Source organism: Amphiprion ocellaris, chromosome 19, assembly GCF_022539595.1.
Source record: "Amphiprion ocellaris isolate individual 3 ecotype Okinawa chromosome 19, ASM2253959v1, whole genome shotgun sequence".
Classification (NCBI taxonomy): domain Eukaryota; kingdom Metazoa; phylum Chordata; class Actinopteri; family Pomacentridae; genus Amphiprion; species Amphiprion ocellaris.
The window spans coordinates 30,292,576-30,309,417 of NC_072784.1; the positions used below are offsets into that span (position 1 = coordinate 30,292,576).

Below are 16,842 nucleotides of genomic sequence, written 5' to 3' on the forward strand. Positions count from 1 at the left end.
TCTGACAAAAATAGAAAAGATGGCTCCATCCGTTCTCTTTAGTTATGATCAAAATAAAAGCGCACTCTGCTTTTCTGCACTCATTACTGTGACTTACGTTTCACAAATACTGAACTGTGTCTCCAAAGCTGCCATGCAAATAACAAACTACCACTGAAGGTTGTGTTGCCATTACAACTCTAAATCATTCTCTGCAAAATGGAACTTTCTAGGAACATCAAAAGATATGTATAGCGATGCATTTAAATTAGCGTCGCCACCAAGGCCGCCATCAGTAGTAACTGACGGCTGTTTCTACAGGATTCTTTCCACAAACCTCTCCTCTGTGCTAAATACTGCAATAGAGAAACTGTCTGCAGTGAAATATTGATGAGAAGAGGAATTAAAGATTAAAAAGGCCCACAGTCAAGACACCGGCCCAGTGGATGTGTAGCTATAAATGGCTATGTGTACCTGAAGCTGTTAAATTTAAGCATTTCTTACTTTGTGACTTCTCATCAGGAGAAAGGTGAGGGGACCTTGTTAAGTCTGAAGGCTTCTCCTTTGTGGTTCAGACATAAATGGAATAACACGACCCAGCCCAACCTGACTGAACCTCTTCAACAAGCATCAATCAAAACCACAGAGAGCATGAAATTTGAATGAGCAATATGACAAAGAATTTCTCTTTATAAAAGACGCTGCCTCATACATAAAACAAAATATGTCTGTAGTGTGTGAGATAAAGGATCCAGACTACACATTGCTTAAAATACTGTACTTGTGTACAAACAATCAGAATGTAATGTGGCATGAGCTGTGGACAGGACACCAAATGACATATAGAAACAGACAATAGAGGCGTCTGATAGGAAGGAACAGTGTTTTACTTCAATAACAAGGCAAAGACAGAAAAAAACAATGATATCCCAGACAGAGTAATGACCAGGCATTCCCAGCTGAATCTAAATGTAAGAGAATCAGTTCAGCTAATGACAGCATGCCCTGCAGGTGCTGCAAAGTTAAGGCAAACATCCAAGAAATTAGGAACTACGAAAATCTAGTGCATGGATTTGGCAGCTTGCTGATGTAACTATGTTCAACCGAGTCCTGAGTATCATCACTGAGACACGGAACCCCCTGACTGGGGTTTTCCATAATGCCACAATAAAGAGGGAATGAAATAACCAAAAAAACCTACCAAGCCATTATCAAATCGCTACCATGAAATTTTTCTTTCGGTGGAATCAGACACCCTAATATGAAACACCAACATAATGTGCAGAGTTTCCAATGATATTAAATCCAAAGCAAGCTAATGATCAACCTTATCAGCTCTGTTTCAGTCAACTCCAAAATCTGCCATGTGTTTGTGGCTATTTTTCACGAAACACTTCCTCCTTCTGTAAAATGAGCATCCATCAGTGGCAGAAATAATCGTTCAAAGACAATTTCAAATGGCGTCGGTGGTGCCAAGGCTTAATTTCACAACAATCCTGTGAAAAAAATAAAAATGTTTGGCTGTAATTGCAGCCAGCTTTTTGACACAAACACGCTCTGTCTGTTTCAGCGGAGCAACAGGGTTCTGGGCAGTGCAGGACTCCCAGCAGCCGTCAGATAGCAGGACCAGGAGCTGGGTCACGGCGGCTCTACATGGGATCACTTCTCCTCAGTTAGGCTTTATTTGAGTCATGGGTTCGTATCATGACTTGGCAAGCCCCACCAAATGACTCAACTGGTTTTTGGGTCCAATACGGCAGGGAGCTGCCACATCTTATTTCGGTTGCACTGCATATTTCAGTAGGCTTTCACACAGAAGAGGAGCTGACCCATTTTCGCAAATTTCACCCAACAGTGGATATCTGTGCTTTCAGTTATGTACGGGACGGAGAACGCCATTGTCTGACTGGTATGTGTGGGCTCGTTTAAAATGAATGTACAAAGATCCTTATCAGTCAAACGAGGACAGCCCAGGTATCCTCATCAGTCTGTTTGTCAGTTTGTAAGGGTTCGTTTATACAAGATTGGATTTCTGTTGTTTTCAACGAAGAACTGGTAAAACAATATCAAACAACAATGACAAAGCTGTAACCTAAAACCCTGCAAAAAACATGGAGCCTAATCCCTGACAGACACATAAAAGATTAACTGGTTTGCAACAACGTAATGCCAACAGGCTGAGGTGATAGAAACTGATTCACTGAGTGGTGTAGTGGAAGGCCAATGTCCACCTTCACTAAGAGAGCAAACAACATAAAAGTATCACCTGGCTAATCACTACAGCGATCACACAGACTCTCTGCTAAAGAATCAGAATCGACTTTTGTGACTTGAAAACTGGTTTTGCAAGCGACCAACCCAGGTGTTACTTTTATTTATGTGAATTCATTCAGTTAAAACAAATTAAGAATTATTGCACCACAACTGCCCACACAGGTAAATGCAGAGCACGTAAGTGGGGCAAAGGACTGGTTGCTATGAAATAAAAGCATAAAAAGCGGCCTATTATTGCACCATTACCTTCCTGTATGCTGTGTTATGATTAAGCAAACAACGCCACTGCTAATCATTGACTGATGCCGATAAGATTGGAATGTGCTGTGGTTACACATTACCAGCCCTTACTACAGCATTTTAACATCTGCATCAGATCATTTCTCACAATAGAGCATTTTACAACAGAGCCTGTTGCTCAGAGAAATCATTCTCTGGCCTCCAAGAGGATGTATGGCAACCATAGTTACAACTTATCTATACAACTGATAATCTCCTGAAACATTTACGATACATCAACGTATTATGAAACCTTGAAATTCCTACTTTTGTCAGGGTATATAAAAAGCACTGACTGATTTGCATTTCTAATCAATAGATGACTTAAATCAGGAATGTCAAATTAATTTTAGTTTAGGGGTCACAATTTGATCTCAAGTGGGCCAGACCAGTAAAATCAGAGCATAATAACTTATAAATAACTTTGTTTTAGTACAAAAAAAGTACAGTTCTGGAAATATTCACATTTAATGAACTATCTTTTTACAAAATATTATCAACAACTAGAAAGTTTGTATGAAAAATAAGTGCAATTTCAACAATATTATGCCTCAGTTTACACATTACAACTTACAGGCCACAGTGTTTCTACAAAGGCACAAAATATTTAGTCCCAGGTATCTGGAACTGAACAATTGAGTATTTTGCTTTATGATCAAAACAACTTGTCAAGATCTAGAAATTATTTTAAATGTACAGTTTTACAAATTTACATTTTGCAGTTAATGTCTTCTCTGCATTTTTACACTTTGCAAAGTCATCCCACAGGCCAGATTGGACTCTGTGGAGGGCCACTTTTTATGTTTGACACACCTGACTAAAATGACTCATCAAATATCAAAACAGTCACACTACTACCCAAGTAAAGCTGCTCTTTCGAATGTCCTAATCAACTTATTGAGGGCTTCTTTGTTTAATTTCACACACATTCACATTTGACAAAATGACAAACTGTCTCTCTATCATGAATCTGATGTCATTTATCCTGAAATAATCCAATTATCACACACAATGCAACACTTCAATCAACATCAAAGAGGACACTCAAGGTTCACTGAAGAACCAGTATTTCCATGCTGGTAGGTCAACATCCACTCTATTGTGCCGTAAACTTAATTATATTGTCAGTAACAGGACCAAACCCACTGAAAGGTCTGCGTATTATATTAACTCAGACACATCACAGTTACCTGCTGTTAAATATTTATCCCAATGAAACCAGGCACAGTTAATAAATGATTTTACTCTAAGGACAGGTAAAAGAAACGTCTGTTTAGGTTTAGTTTAGCATTGAATTGTGACAGACATGCTACGTGTTACTTAAAGTTATTATCATTTTACAAATCCCCCAAACAAACCCCACAGTGACAACAATCCTCAGTGGTGAGGAGGAAATGGTCCAGGCTGGTGTGTTGTTAGCCTTTAGCTGTTTGTTAGCAGCAGCAAACGTTAGCTCACAGGTACATCTGTTTATTCCTGACATTAGGTGAATGACCGAACAATTATTGATCTGTGTGTGAACTCGCAGTCTGTTATCTCACCTGATTTGTGTGCATACTGAAGAGGGGCACCTTCCGAAAGCCAAAACGCCGACAGAAAAATCCCACTGGCCAGCAACAAAACACATCCATGGCGACTCCCCATCCTCCTAGCTTAGCCGACGAAATGTCAGCTAACCGAAATCCTAAACTAGCGGCTGTTTTGATGCTAAATAACGTGTTTAACCATTGATAACGAGTCTGACGCCGGTGTAGGCTACATAAACGAGCATATTTTCGGTCTGTTTAGCGGCTTGCTATCCGTCAGCTAACTAGCTTCGGCTAGCATATCGATGCTAACAGTTTCAGCTGACGACAGCAAACGCCGCTACGACAGGCGGACTTCCGTTGTCCATGGAGACCGAGGCAGAGATCACCTTCCGCGGTCTGTCATGTCTGCTGGACGTTCCCCAACGGTTTCTAGGCGAGCAGCTACGGGATATTTAATCGATAGCTCTGACTATCATGATACACCTCTCCTCCAAAGCGCCATGTTCCTGTACAACGTCACATCACGGAATGAGGCGTAAAGCTTCCAATGATTGACAGGCGTCAGAACCAATCACAGCCAAGGATACCTGGACGCTCAGCTCGAGTAGCCAATCGGCTCCGAGCTTTATTATCAGTCATGCATATCCAGTGGTTTGTGTTGCAGCCGAAGAAAGCTTTTTACATCCACTCACTCGCCGAACATGTGAGGAACACAAGACTGATTATGAAAGACGACCTGTCGGTATAAAAGGCTTATTTCTGGACTTACAGCCAACCGTAAACTAGACATTTTATAGCTGGACGGGTTTATATGAGCGGTGAACTGATGCTACCTGCAGCATCCTTATCGGTATCATGTGACTTTCTTTTCTTTCATTTTATTTTTTTAGGGGATTTGACGTGAATGCTGCACGTCGTTTAGAGTTATTGGATATCTTCCTGTTGCGAAATAACCACAGAAACAGAAACAGAAAATTAAGCTCTAATTTGATCAAAATAACTATAAATATAGGAAAGATGAATACAGACATACCTCTAGTGGAACCATATAATAACATTTTCCTGAAATAACCTTAAACCACTGATTAAACGTTAGGATAATCATTAATATAGAACTATTTGTTGCTCAAGCCTTACAATATAATCGGTATTTACACTTACCAGACATGAGTGACGCTAAAATTAATAACACATACAGATAACTGTCAGATTTTTCAGCTCTCTGCTAAAAGGTTTTAGATTTTATTTGTATTTTTATACCTGCTTTTAAGTTTATGCTGAACAATGGGCAATAACAATAGCAAATTCTCTGTTCGACAATACAAACATTACATGCATTTCAATTTCTTAGAACAATGCACGTTTTACTTTATATGCATATTGTTTTTCAATTTATGTTTATATTTTATGGGCATATTTTCAGTATATTTTTTGCACTAATTAAATTTCTAAGTCTTTTCAACAGGAGCAACTGTAACATATACAACTTCCCCTCAGACGTCAATCAAGTATTTCTCATTTCTGATGACTGATTACTGTAAAAATACAGACAAATGCTAACATTAATATTTTTTCCCCCTAAAAATGGTTAAAATTTTTAAAATCGAATGCTTTTTTGGAGCCAAAAACAATAATAACTATTAACAACAGTCTACTGCAAAAACTGATGATAAATAATAAAAATAGAATTAAAAACATAACAATAAAGTTTGCACAGTAGTTCACAAAGCACTTTTCAGATAGGCAACTTGATTTAGGCAAGCGATAATATTTTTATAAGAGAGTTTTTTTCTTTCTAAAGATTAAATTCTTTTTCTTATATATTTTACAGAGTATAATTTGCACACACTGCTGCCTTAGCAAAGGTTCCCAATTCATAAGTATATAACTTGCCTTATTCTTTAATGTTTTAGATATTTTAGTTTGATATGTATTTAAAAAATGCTGAACCTCAAGTCTGGATCATAAATATTTAAGACATTTTGTTTGTTTTTTATTGCGTATGTTTGAATTCATAGCAGAAGACATTATATTATACATTACATTATTGGAAAGTCTAGTTAGAATTAAACAACAAACCTCATATTCTTCTGTAATCATTTAAACAGTAATTAAATCTTTGAGTAAATTATACCCGTGACACTAAAAATAGAGTAAAATACAGAAATAACCATAATTTTGTTGCAGTGTTTTTATTGCCACTCCTTATTAACATTAATATGGATACAACTATAAGCAGTAAAACAGACTGATATTTATGATGCCTACATTAAAGTGCCATTATTCTTCTGAATGTATTATTTTAACGCCTTCAAGTTCAGAAAACAGTATGAATGAAAAAATTATCTGCTCTGATTAACTGATGAAGGGGGAGGAGGCAGACTGTGGCACTGGGGGGGAATCTCTTTGGATTTGAGGACAGATACGTCAGGTTGCTTCTTGCACTCTGGATCACGAAGCTGCAAGAGAGTGTTGGTGCTTACAGGCACAAAGCAAAGAGAGGCAGAGATCTGCACATCATCTGCTCAGAGAAGTCCAAGCCTCACCCGAAGCACGGTGAGTACAAAGCTTTTCCTGCAAATTCACATGCAGCGTTTGTGTGATAACAGCTGGCAGTTATGTGTGTGTTTGTGCACCTTGTGAGTCTTATTCTTTTGCTTTAAGAGAGCAGGAATGAGTGTTAAAATGTAGGAAGAAGAAACAGAATGTTATCTGTGAAGTTTCAACAACTTCCTTCGGAGAAAAGAAGATTCACTGCATGTATCGTTTAGAAATTCTGATGTGTGAATTCCTCTTGAATGAAAAGTTTACAGCTGTATATTAGCAACGTGGCTTTGGCTAATTGTTGAAATGGTACAGTCTTGCTGATAACAGAAACAGCTCGGCTCTCTTTGTGACAGCGCTGATGTGTCTGAAAGCTGCCCACAGAGGAATGATGAAGCTTAATCCCTCCACAAGTTCTGACTGTTTTTATCTGACAGAGGCTGTTATCTGGTGGCAGAAAACACCTGCACCGGTTTCATTCACTGTCACTTTGCATTTCCTCCGTGCGTGCGTGCGTGCGTGCGTGCGTGTGTGTGTGTGTGTGCACCCCTCAGGCAGCCACAGAGGACCATGGCATTTGCAGGGATGTTGAGCGACGAGGACATCAAGGCTGCAGTCCAGGCTTGTCAAGGTGAGTCAGAACAGACAACACACACAAATCTAAGGGAGACGCGCACTTTACAAGCATGAACACACACTTTAGAGTAAGGGAATATGCCTATCCATTCATACAAACACACACAGAGGCAGTGTAAAGCCCACTCCCACAGGGGGATACCTGTACGCTGTGTTTGGCACAGTGGGGGGAGGGTGTCTGCAGGTAACCAGGCAGCCGTGTGGCAGGAGAACGGTAACCACGCAAAGTGTTTATGTTGCACATTCGCACAGAGGAGACCCAAATCACACAAGCTTTAAAGTCGACACATCCCAAAGCACTTAATTATTTATCTCTAGCAATTATGTCTGCATGACAAGGTGGACAGAGCTCAGCCGCTCCACTGAAAATCAAATGTCAGTGCTTATATGCCCTTTACACGAGAAAGCCCGCCTGTTAGGGACGTTTTGGGCAAAATAACATTCAAACTTTGTCAGCTGTGCATGTGTCAATAAAATAGGGCAGTGTTTCTGTAATTCGGGATTAGAAGTGAAAGTGCACAAGTGATCTAAATTAGAATTGGGGGTATTATTTTTTAAAAAGACTCGCTGAATATTTCCTGCAACTCTTCCTCCAGCAGAGTCCTTTTAAATCATTTGAACTCACTTTTAGAAGAATCTCCACTTGACGAAGGGCTTTTAACATTTAGGTTTGCATTAGAGCCACGGGCCAAGTCCAGTGTTCTTTGACTGTTTCAATGGCATAATGGTATAAGGCAGCGATGTGCTACGGGGTGTATATTGGTAAATGTCACCGGTGGAAGAATGAAAGTCATCTGAGCGAATGAGTAAATGCGACATCTCTATTCAGCCTCCCACCATGCTTTCTTCCTCGTCTCCTTTCCATGATTGACCTCTCACTCTCACATGTGTCTGCTTCTCTCGCTCTTTCTCTTTTCTCTCTCCGTGCCTTCGTAGCTCCGGGCACATTCGACTTCAAGTCCTTCTTTGCACAAGTGGGACTGACTGGCTCATCTGACGCGGATAGAAAAAAAGTTTTCACCATCCTGGACCAGGACCAGAGTGGATATATCGAGGAGGAGGAGCTTCGGTAAGGATGGAGTGTGTGTGCAGTCCAGTGTTTCTTATGCATTTGTTGATGGGGACAAATAGCAAGTCCCCATGACACGGATCTTCACATTTTTTGACAGTTTTAAGGTCAGGAAGGTCTCCAGAAAATGAATGTGACGCCCTGTAAGTGGCTAAAAAGGCTGAGCAGATGGGTGTGTGTTTGTTTGGATGGGCCTCAGGCAGAGGTCAGTGTATGAATGGAGCAGTATTCCTCCACCATGAATGAACTGAGTAACACACGAGGTGAGATGAAGATGAAAAAAGGCAACGGCAAAAGATAAAGTCTATTTTTAAAGTCTGAACTTATCGCAGATTGTCCCTCTTTGTCTCCCCTTCAGACTGTTCCTGCAGAATTTCTCGCCGGAGGCCAGAGAGCTGACTGTGGCCGAGACCAAGAACCTGATGGCAGCAGGAGATAAAGACGGAGATGGGAAGATCGGGGTGGAAGGTGGGTGTTTGTAAAACATCTGGAAAAGCTGCTGACAAATGAGCAAAGGAGCCGTTTGAACAGTGGAGCTGTCCACCACTCAGTGCTGAAATTACAGCTGATAAAAGGGTCATTCAGGAACTGGAGGACATTTGGGCTTCAGGATGTTTGAAAAACAAACCTTCTCTTTTACAGTGTTCTGCTCCATATTCATCAGTAATAGGTAATAAACTATCAAAGGCTTGATTGGCTCAGCTTCCACATCAATGGTACCATTTTTATTCCATGTTTTATTTGTTGATATTTATCTAACGGTTACTGCTAACCAGGAGGACAAACATACTGATGGAAAAAAGTCAAGAAAACAGTCCAGAGAATTAGTCTGATCCTGATAATATGAGGTAGAGTGAGACATTCAATCAAGGCTGACAATGGGATGAAAAGATGAAAAATAGAAGAGAGGACATAGCTTTGCTCTACACATTCTTTAGGAAAACTGTTTGATGATGTAAACGACAGAAACAAGATGCAAAACAACCAAAACCAGACACAAACCGACAAAAGCAAGACATACAATGACAAAAATATGACACAAAAGACAAAAATAAGACACAAACTGACAGAAACGAAAAAGAAAACAAAAACAAGACACAAAATGACAAAAATGGAAAACGACAAAAGCAAGACATACAATGACAAAAACAAGACACAAAAGACAAAAAATAAGACACTAAACAACACAAACAAAACAGTAAATGACAAAAAGACATAAAATGACACAAATAAGATACAAAATGACAGAAATGAAACAGAAAATGACAAAAACAAGACACAAAATGACAAAAACAAGACACAAAAGACAAAATCGTCATCAGCAGGTTCTGCTAACATGTTGTGGGACACACGTTCCATGTATAATAACTATTATTTAAAATATTATGTTGATTAAAAAAGATTTCCCACAACTACAAGAGACATCAATGAAAAAATAATACAAAAAAGGAGGTCATTTTAACTGTTTCATGTGAGATTCAGTTTGGTCATCAGGGGGGTGGGACAAAAGAAAAATGGCATTTTAGGAGGAACGCCAGACTTATTTTGTATTTTTAAAAATATTTTCAAACATTCTTTTCTCCTAGTTTTTTTAGATTTGGTCTCAGGACAAGAACATTTACACAACAACTGCATGTTTTAGGATTATTTGAAACTTGATGGGTGAAATGTCCTCCAATTCTGGAATGACCCTTAAAGCTCATATGAAGAAAACAACCTCCAGACCTCTGCTGGAGTTTAGTCATCTTTCTTCACTGTAATGCTGTACGACACCAGCCTGACCCGAACCCTTCCCTCCAGAAATCTCATCCCTGTCTCTTCTTCCCAACAGAGTTCTGTGATCTCCTGAAGTAAAGAAAAACAAACATCTGTGGCTACGACTGTCTTCTTCCCTATTTTGAATTATGGATTTCGGACGACTTTCCAGATTGTTTGATGCAAAGATCAAAAACCTCAGATGTTCTGTACCTGCCTGCTGCTCTCCCTGTTGATGTGATTCGATAAAATGTTTGGTGAACTGATGGCTAAAGCTGGATATTAGATGTGTATGTGTTTAATAAATCAGGTACCTGATTAAGAAATGTCTCTTGGTCTTTTTTTTGTTTTGTTCATCTGCCTATAGCGGATTATACACTACCGTTCAAAAGTTGTAGGTCAACTTTAACTTATTTAGAGCAACTTTAGCTAATATGGAGCAACTGTAATTCATATATACTACCCTTCAAAAGTTTGGGGTCACTTAGAAATATCCTTAATTTCGAAAGAAAAGCAGTTTTTTTCAATGAATATAACATTAAATGAATGATAAATACAGTGTAGACATTGTTAATGTGGTAAATGACTATTGTAGCTGGAAACAGCTGATTTTTAATGGAATATCTCCATTGGGGTACAGAGGAACATTTCCAGCAACCATCACTTCTATGTTCTGACCCCAAACTTTTGAACGAAAATGTACATTTAAAAGTTAACTTTAAGGCAAAATGCAGCATAAATATTGGTGGTTCTGGACCACAGGGTTTGCTGAAGTAAAGCAACAACAGGTGATTATATTAGAAGTTAAATATTGAGGATAAAGTGGATCATTTTGATGCCATACAACTTGCACTGTCAGTGACATTCTGATTTGCGGAATAGCTAATGAAACGGGTAAAGTCAACAGCTTCAGCCTTTTGAGAAAAGCATTGCCTTTTAATTAGCTGTAATTTGCATTCAACTTAATGAAATCCTTCTTGAAATCTGAAGACGTGAGCTCAAAAAAAAAAAAATCCTCCTAGCACTGCCTTCTGCTGGACGGATTTCAAATTCCTGCAGGTAGAAATACGCACCACAGACATAATCATAGCTAAGATACACCCACAGATTATACATAATTGAGAGGTCTACATTTCCTAAAGAGGTCCCATTGGTTGTACATGTTAATCCGCCATGCATAGCTGGTCAGAATACTGAGAAAAAGGCAGCCTCAGCAGAGCTCTGGAGCATACAAACGTGTCAGTAAACTGAGTTGTCAACAAATTGCCATCTTGTTCGCACATGCAATCACACGGCACGCAAAAAATAGTCTGAAGGATTGGTGCATGGCCTACTAAGGACAGGGATCTGGTGGTAAAGGCCTCAAAGTCTCATCCCCGTCAGGCCGCTGGGTTTGTTTGAAACCCGACACTGCATGTGGAGGCTGGATGAACCTTATAGACGTCTACCGTAACGTTTACCGTAGATATGGATAGTTAATGTTACAGGGGAGCAACGTATAGACGATCCATCATCTCAGATCATCTCATATGGCGTTGCAGCTCCAGAGCTAGAGCTGCAGGAATAGAAACACTGACACCAATAAATTATAGTGAACTCGTGAGATTGAGAAGCATCTAAAACATATTGGGGTCACTTAGAAATATCCTTAATTTCGAAAGAAAAGCAGTTTTTTTCAATGAATATAACATTAAATGAATGATAAATACAGTGTAGACATTGTTAATGTGGTAAATGACTATTGTAGCTGGAAACAGCTGATTTTTAATGGAATATCTCCATTGGGGTACAGAGGAACATTTCCAGCAACCATCACTTCTATGTTCTGACCCCAAACTTTTGAACGAAAATGTACATTTAAAAGTTAACTTTAAGGCAAAATGCAGCATAAATATTGGTGGTTCTGGACCACAGGGTTTGCTGAAGTAAAGCAACAACAGGTGATTATATCAGAAGTTAAATATTGAGGATAAAGTGGATCATTTTGATGCCATACAACTTGCACTGTCAGTGACATTCTGATTTGCGGAATAGCTAATGAAACGGGTAAAGTCAACAGCTTCAGCCTTTTGAGAAAAGCATTGCCTTTTAATTAGCTGTAATTTGCATTCAACTTAATGAAATCCTTCTTGAAATCTGAAGACGTGAGCTCAAAAAAAAAAAAAATCCTCCTAGCACTGCCTTCTGCTGGACGGATTTCAAATTCCTGCAGGTAGAAATACGCACCACAGACATAATCATAGCTAAGATACACCCACAGATTATACATAATTGAGAGGTCTACATTTCCTAAAGAGGTCCCATTGGTTGTACATGTTAATCCGCCATGCATAGCTGGTCAGAATACTGAGAAAAAGGCAGCCTCAGCAGAGCTCTGGAGCATACAAACGTGTCAGTAAACTGAGTTGTCAACAAATTGCCATCTTGTTCGCACATGCAATCACACGGCACGCAAAAAATAGTCTGAAGGATTGGTGCATGGCCTACTAAGGACAGGGATCTGGTGGTAAAGGCCTCAAAGTCTCATCCCCGTCAGGCCGCTGGGTTTGTTTGAAACCCGACACTGCATGTGGAGGCTGGATGAACCTTATAGACGTCTACCGTAACGTTTACCGTAGATATGGATAGTTAATGTTACAGGGGAGCAACGTATAGACGATCCATCATCTCAGATCATCTCATATGGCGTTGCAGCTCCAGAGCTAGAGCTGCAGGAATAGAAACACTGACACCAATAAATTATAGTGAACTCGTGAGATTGAGAAGCATCTAAAACATACCGTTGTAAAGTTTGAGGTCACCTAGAAATGTCCTTTTTTCTGAAGGAAAAGCATCTTTTTTTCAATGAAGATAACATTAAATGAATCAGAAATTAAGAAAGAAACTTTAACTAGAGGAATTTTAACTCATTTAGATCAACTTTAATATAGAGCAACTTGAACAAATATAGAGCAACTTTAACTGATATGGAGCAACTTTAATTCATGCACACAGCCGTTCAAAAGTTTATGGTCACTTAGAAATGTCCTTATTTTTGAACGAAAAACATTTTTTTTCAATGAAGATAACATTAAATGAATCAGAAATTAAGAAAGAAACTTTAACTAGAGGAATTTTAACTCATTCAGATTAACTTTAATATAGAGCAACTTCAGCTAATATAGAGCAACTTCAACAAAGATAGAGCAACTTTAACATCATTTTGAGCAACTTTAACTAAAAATATTAACTTTAGCTAATATGGAGTAACTTCACATAACATAAAGCAACTTAAATTCATGTACACTACCAGTCTAAAGTTTAGGGTCACTTAGAAATGTCCTTATGTTTGAAAGAAAAGCAGTATTTTTTGATGAAGATAATGTTAAATGAATCAGAAATTAAGAAAGAAACTTTCACTAGAGCAACTTTAACTCATTTCAGAGCAGCTTTAACTAATGTACAGCAACTTCAATTCATATACACTACCGTTCAAACATCTGGGGTCACTTAGAAATGTCCTTATTTTTGAAAGAAAGGCAGTTTTTTCAATGAAGATAACATTAAATGAATCATAAATCCAGTGTAGACGTTGTTAATGTGGTAAATGACTATTGTAGCTGGAAACAGCTGATTTTTAATGGAATATCTCCATAGAGGTACAGAGGAACATTTCCAGCAACCATCACTCCTGTGTTCTAATGCTACATTGTGTTAGCTAATGGTGTTGAAAGGCTCATTGATGATTAGAAAACCCTTGTGCAGTTATGTTAGCACATGGATAAAGTGGGAGTTTTCATGGAAAACATGAAATTGTCAAACTTTTGAACTATACAAGAAATAACAAGAAGATTAAGCACATTTATGACTTCTAAGGAGTGTTATCATCAAATCAAGCTGTGTTAAGATGCATAAATGGGGCTAAATTTAACCACATGGACAGAGCAGGCCTGTATGAAGCAATATTCTGATTGCACAAATGAGCTGAAAGTGTTCAGATGCAGTCCTTCTGACTGCTCTAATGGCTTATTTCCTTCCAGAGTGACGGCTCATGGGTCAGGCCTGGAATAAATGATTTCCTCTGTTCATTAAGAAAGTGGGCAGCAGTTAAACAGTTTCCTCACAAGCTGGAATAAAGACCAGCACAGCTCCCTCTCTCTCTCTCTCTCTGACACATATCCGCTCATTTCGTTGATATTCTCAGGGGGACACTTAAAACATCGAAATCAGCATCTTAACGTCTGGCCGTAAATCATATGGGTGCAACGTGGGGGCCGCTCGGGTTTCCACACGTCTAGCTATAGGCCTCCGCACACATGGTAGCATCCTCATTTGTTCGCCTAAAAATAGGTCCGGACTAGTAGACACATTTTTTCGAAACCCATGCATCTTGGTACCTGATACTGAGACGCAAAGCGCTGTAAATGGTGCTGCTCAAGGATATATAAGCGTGAGGGAAAGCTGCTGGTGGCATTCACTCGAGTCCGCCTTGGTTTTCACTCGCCTCAACGCAGCGCAAAGGTGAGTGGGATGTGCGCCACCGGGAGGAACGGCACCGAGAACCGGGAAGGGGGATCCCTGTGGACTATAAACCGTAGGGAGAAATGGAACCAGCATTAGCCAACATGGAGCCACAGGACGATTCAATTAGGGGGCCAGAATGATGGTTTCAGAGGACCAACTTTTTTTTTCTGGAGGATAATTTGCGGATGAGAGATAAACTTCTGGCATCACTGCGTTTCCACGGCTGCATTATTATTGATCGTGTTGCTGTGATTTGGCCTCTCAGTGGAGGCTTCATCTGTTTAGCGCCATAGCAGCAGAAACGTTCTGGGACAAACACAAGGCAGCCCAGGCATCAGTGGGATCTGCAAACTAGACAACCTGCTGAGCAAAAAAAAAAAAAAAATACACACAGCGATGCTTTCCTGTAGAACTCTTATCCTCTAAGAGCAGCCTTGGTTAACAGTTAATATCTGGTGCATGAGTTCTGTTTGATATTTGATTGTCTAAAAGCTAGAAAACATCCAGACCTCTGAACATCTCTGCAGCAGCTTAGAGCCACAGAACAGATCAATTAGTGGACACAGTTTGTTTTAAAGACTGATATCTGCAATGCAAAAATTATTATCACCACTGCTTATGACTTGTGATGCTCATACTAACTCTCCTCTCTCCTCCCTTAGAATAAAAAATGGCCTTCGCTGGTGTCCTCAATGATGCTGAAGTCAAAGCCGCCCTGGACGGCTGCGCAGGTGAGGCCAGAACTAAAGAAAACACATTCCAAACAATGGATAATACAAGTAACACATGTCTCAGGTCAGATACTACACCCCACTGCCTTCACTCATCACAGAGCAGCCTCATCATTACTGTACTGCGTTTAACTGCTAAACAAGTGGCTGAAAACTCTCACTTCTTTTGGAATGTGCCACATAAACTCCCAGCTACAGCTGTCACATCACATCACATCACGCTGGGCGCTAATGGCGATGAATAAAACGTGTGTCTTCGTTCCAGCTGCTGACTCCTTCGACTACAAGAAGTTCTTCAAGACATGCGGTCTGGCTAGCAAGAGCTCAGATGAGGTCAAGAAGGCCTTCGCCATCATCGATCAGGACAACAGCGGCTTCATTGAGGAGGAGGAGCTGAAGTAAGACATTCCACTTAGAGCTGAAACTCAATGCCGAAGGCCTCAGGGGCCCCAAAAATATGCACCAGATCTCATTTTACAGGCATAGATACAACAATAACGACACTAAAAGAAATTAGAGAAGTTAAAGCAGCCTGGAAGTTTAGAAATCCCTCTGGAGAAGCTTATCTTTAGTCTCGAACACACATAAAGAATCAGCTTTTTTTTTTTTTTTTTTTTTACAAGAAATTTGACTATTTTTTATTGGCTTTTGAAATGATTACACCCAGAAAAACTAAAACAACACATGCAAGTGTTTCCTATAGCTATAGATGGATCTGAAAGTTTAAAAGCAACCAAATTTTTACTACAAATTCTGCTCTAAACAGGACATTCTGCTCATGTTTAACTGCTGCTGTTTCCCACCAGGCTGTTCCTGCAGAACTTCTCTGCTGGTGCCAGAGCTCTGACTGACAAGGAGACCAAGACTTTCCTGTCCGCTGGTGACAGTGATGGTGACGGCAAGATCGGAGTTGATGGTAAGACTTCTTCTTTTTAATAATAGCATGCTTTACTACACATTTATTTTAAAAAAGCAGCAGAAAACAGCAGAGATAAAGATAACAACTACTAATTCCTGCGACCAACTGACTCTAAATTGACCTGAATTTCAGTTAAACTTCTAACTTTCATTCACATACCTCTAACTTTTGCGAATCGGTCCAATCAAATCATGACACACCAGCCTGACTGCATCTTGTCCCCTACTAATGGCAGTTCTATTCTACTTTACAGAGTTTGCTGCCCTTGTTAAGGCATAAATTCCCAATCACCAAGATCTACTTCTTTTCATGGAACTGCGAAACTCCTCGCAAGATTCAATAATCATCAGCTGAAAGAATATTTTTTATACCTTATTTATGAATGCCTGCGGACTATTTCTCAACATGGAACACACATTTTACAGTTAATGCTAATCCAATGTGTTAATATGTTCTGAAACAATGACTTGTGCAAACTGTAAAACACCATCTGCACATTTGAGGCAGAGTGAAAAACCAGGAATAAATACTCTTTTGGTGTAAAATCAACTTGTTCAGATCCATCGTTTTTCCATTGATTTAAAATGTGGTTTGAAAGTGAACTAAACTAAAAGCCTTTAAGCA

General features: G+C 39.4%; 3 protein-coding genes across 4 annotated transcripts in view; 2 read left to right on the top strand and 1 right to left on the bottom strand.

The window, feature by feature from the left end:
• lmtk2 (lemur tyrosine kinase 2) overlaps positions 1–4,596 on the bottom strand; it is a 28,196-nt gene extending 23,600 nt beyond the window's left edge. For both annotated transcript variants that reach the window (XM_023283619.3, XM_055005113.1), the window contains exon 1: positions 4,074–4,596. In XM_023283619.3, coding sequence (XP_023139387.2) covers positions 4,074–4,176 — 103 coding nt within the window. In that variant the 5' untranslated portion in view covers positions 4,177–4,596. The remainder of the gene's footprint in view (positions 1–4,073) is intronic.
• Positions 4,597–6,445: 1,849 nt separating this feature from the next.
• pvalb5 (parvalbumin 5) lies at positions 6,446–10,391 on the top strand. The gene is made up of 5 exons (XM_035954355.2): positions 6,446–6,617; positions 7,160–7,236; positions 8,178–8,310; positions 8,669–8,778; positions 10,142–10,391. Exons 2-5 carry the CDS (start codon positions 7,176–7,178, stop codon positions 10,162–10,164), a joined length of 327 nt encoding a protein of 108 aa, XP_035810248.1. The 5' UTR covers positions 6,446–6,617; positions 7,160–7,175; the 3' UTR covers positions 10,165–10,391.
• Positions 10,392–14,476: 4,085 nt separating this feature from the next.
• Positions 14,477–16,767, top strand: LOC111577366 (parvalbumin beta-like). The gene is made up of 5 exons (XM_023283612.3): positions 14,477–14,565; positions 15,231–15,299; positions 15,565–15,697; positions 16,106–16,215; positions 16,472–16,767. Exons 2-5 carry the CDS (start codon positions 15,239–15,241, stop codon positions 16,495–16,497), a joined length of 330 nt encoding a protein of 109 aa, XP_023139380.1. The 5' UTR covers positions 14,477–14,565; positions 15,231–15,238; the 3' UTR covers positions 16,498–16,767.
• Positions 16,768–16,842: the final 75 nt, after the last annotated feature.

Bases quoted from the DNA above. Each gene is read 5' to 3' on its own strand.
- LOC111577366 (XM_023283612.3), top strand. From the start codon at position 15,239: ATGGCCTTCGCTGGTGTCCTCAATGATGCTGAAGTCAAAGCCGCCCTG. The intron at 15,698-16,105 runs GTAAGACATTCC...GTTTCCCACCAG, and splicing joins ATTGAGGAGGAGGAGCTGAA to GCTGTTCCTGCAGAACTTCT. The intron at 16,216-16,471 runs GTAAGACTTCTT...TCTACTTTACAG, and splicing joins CGGCAAGATCGGAGTTGATG to AGTTTGCTGCCCTTGTTAAG.
- pvalb5 (XM_035954355.2), top strand. From the start codon at position 7,176: ATGGCATTTGCAGGGATGTTGAGCGACGAGGACATCAAGGCTGCAGTC. The intron at 7,237-8,177 runs GTGAGTCAGAAC...GTGCCTTCGTAG, and splicing joins TGCAGTCCAGGCTTGTCAAG to CTCCGGGCACATTCGACTTC. The intron at 8,779-10,141 runs GTGGGTGTTTGT...TCTTCCCAACAG, and splicing joins TGGGAAGATCGGGGTGGAAG to AGTTCTGTGATCTCCTGAAG.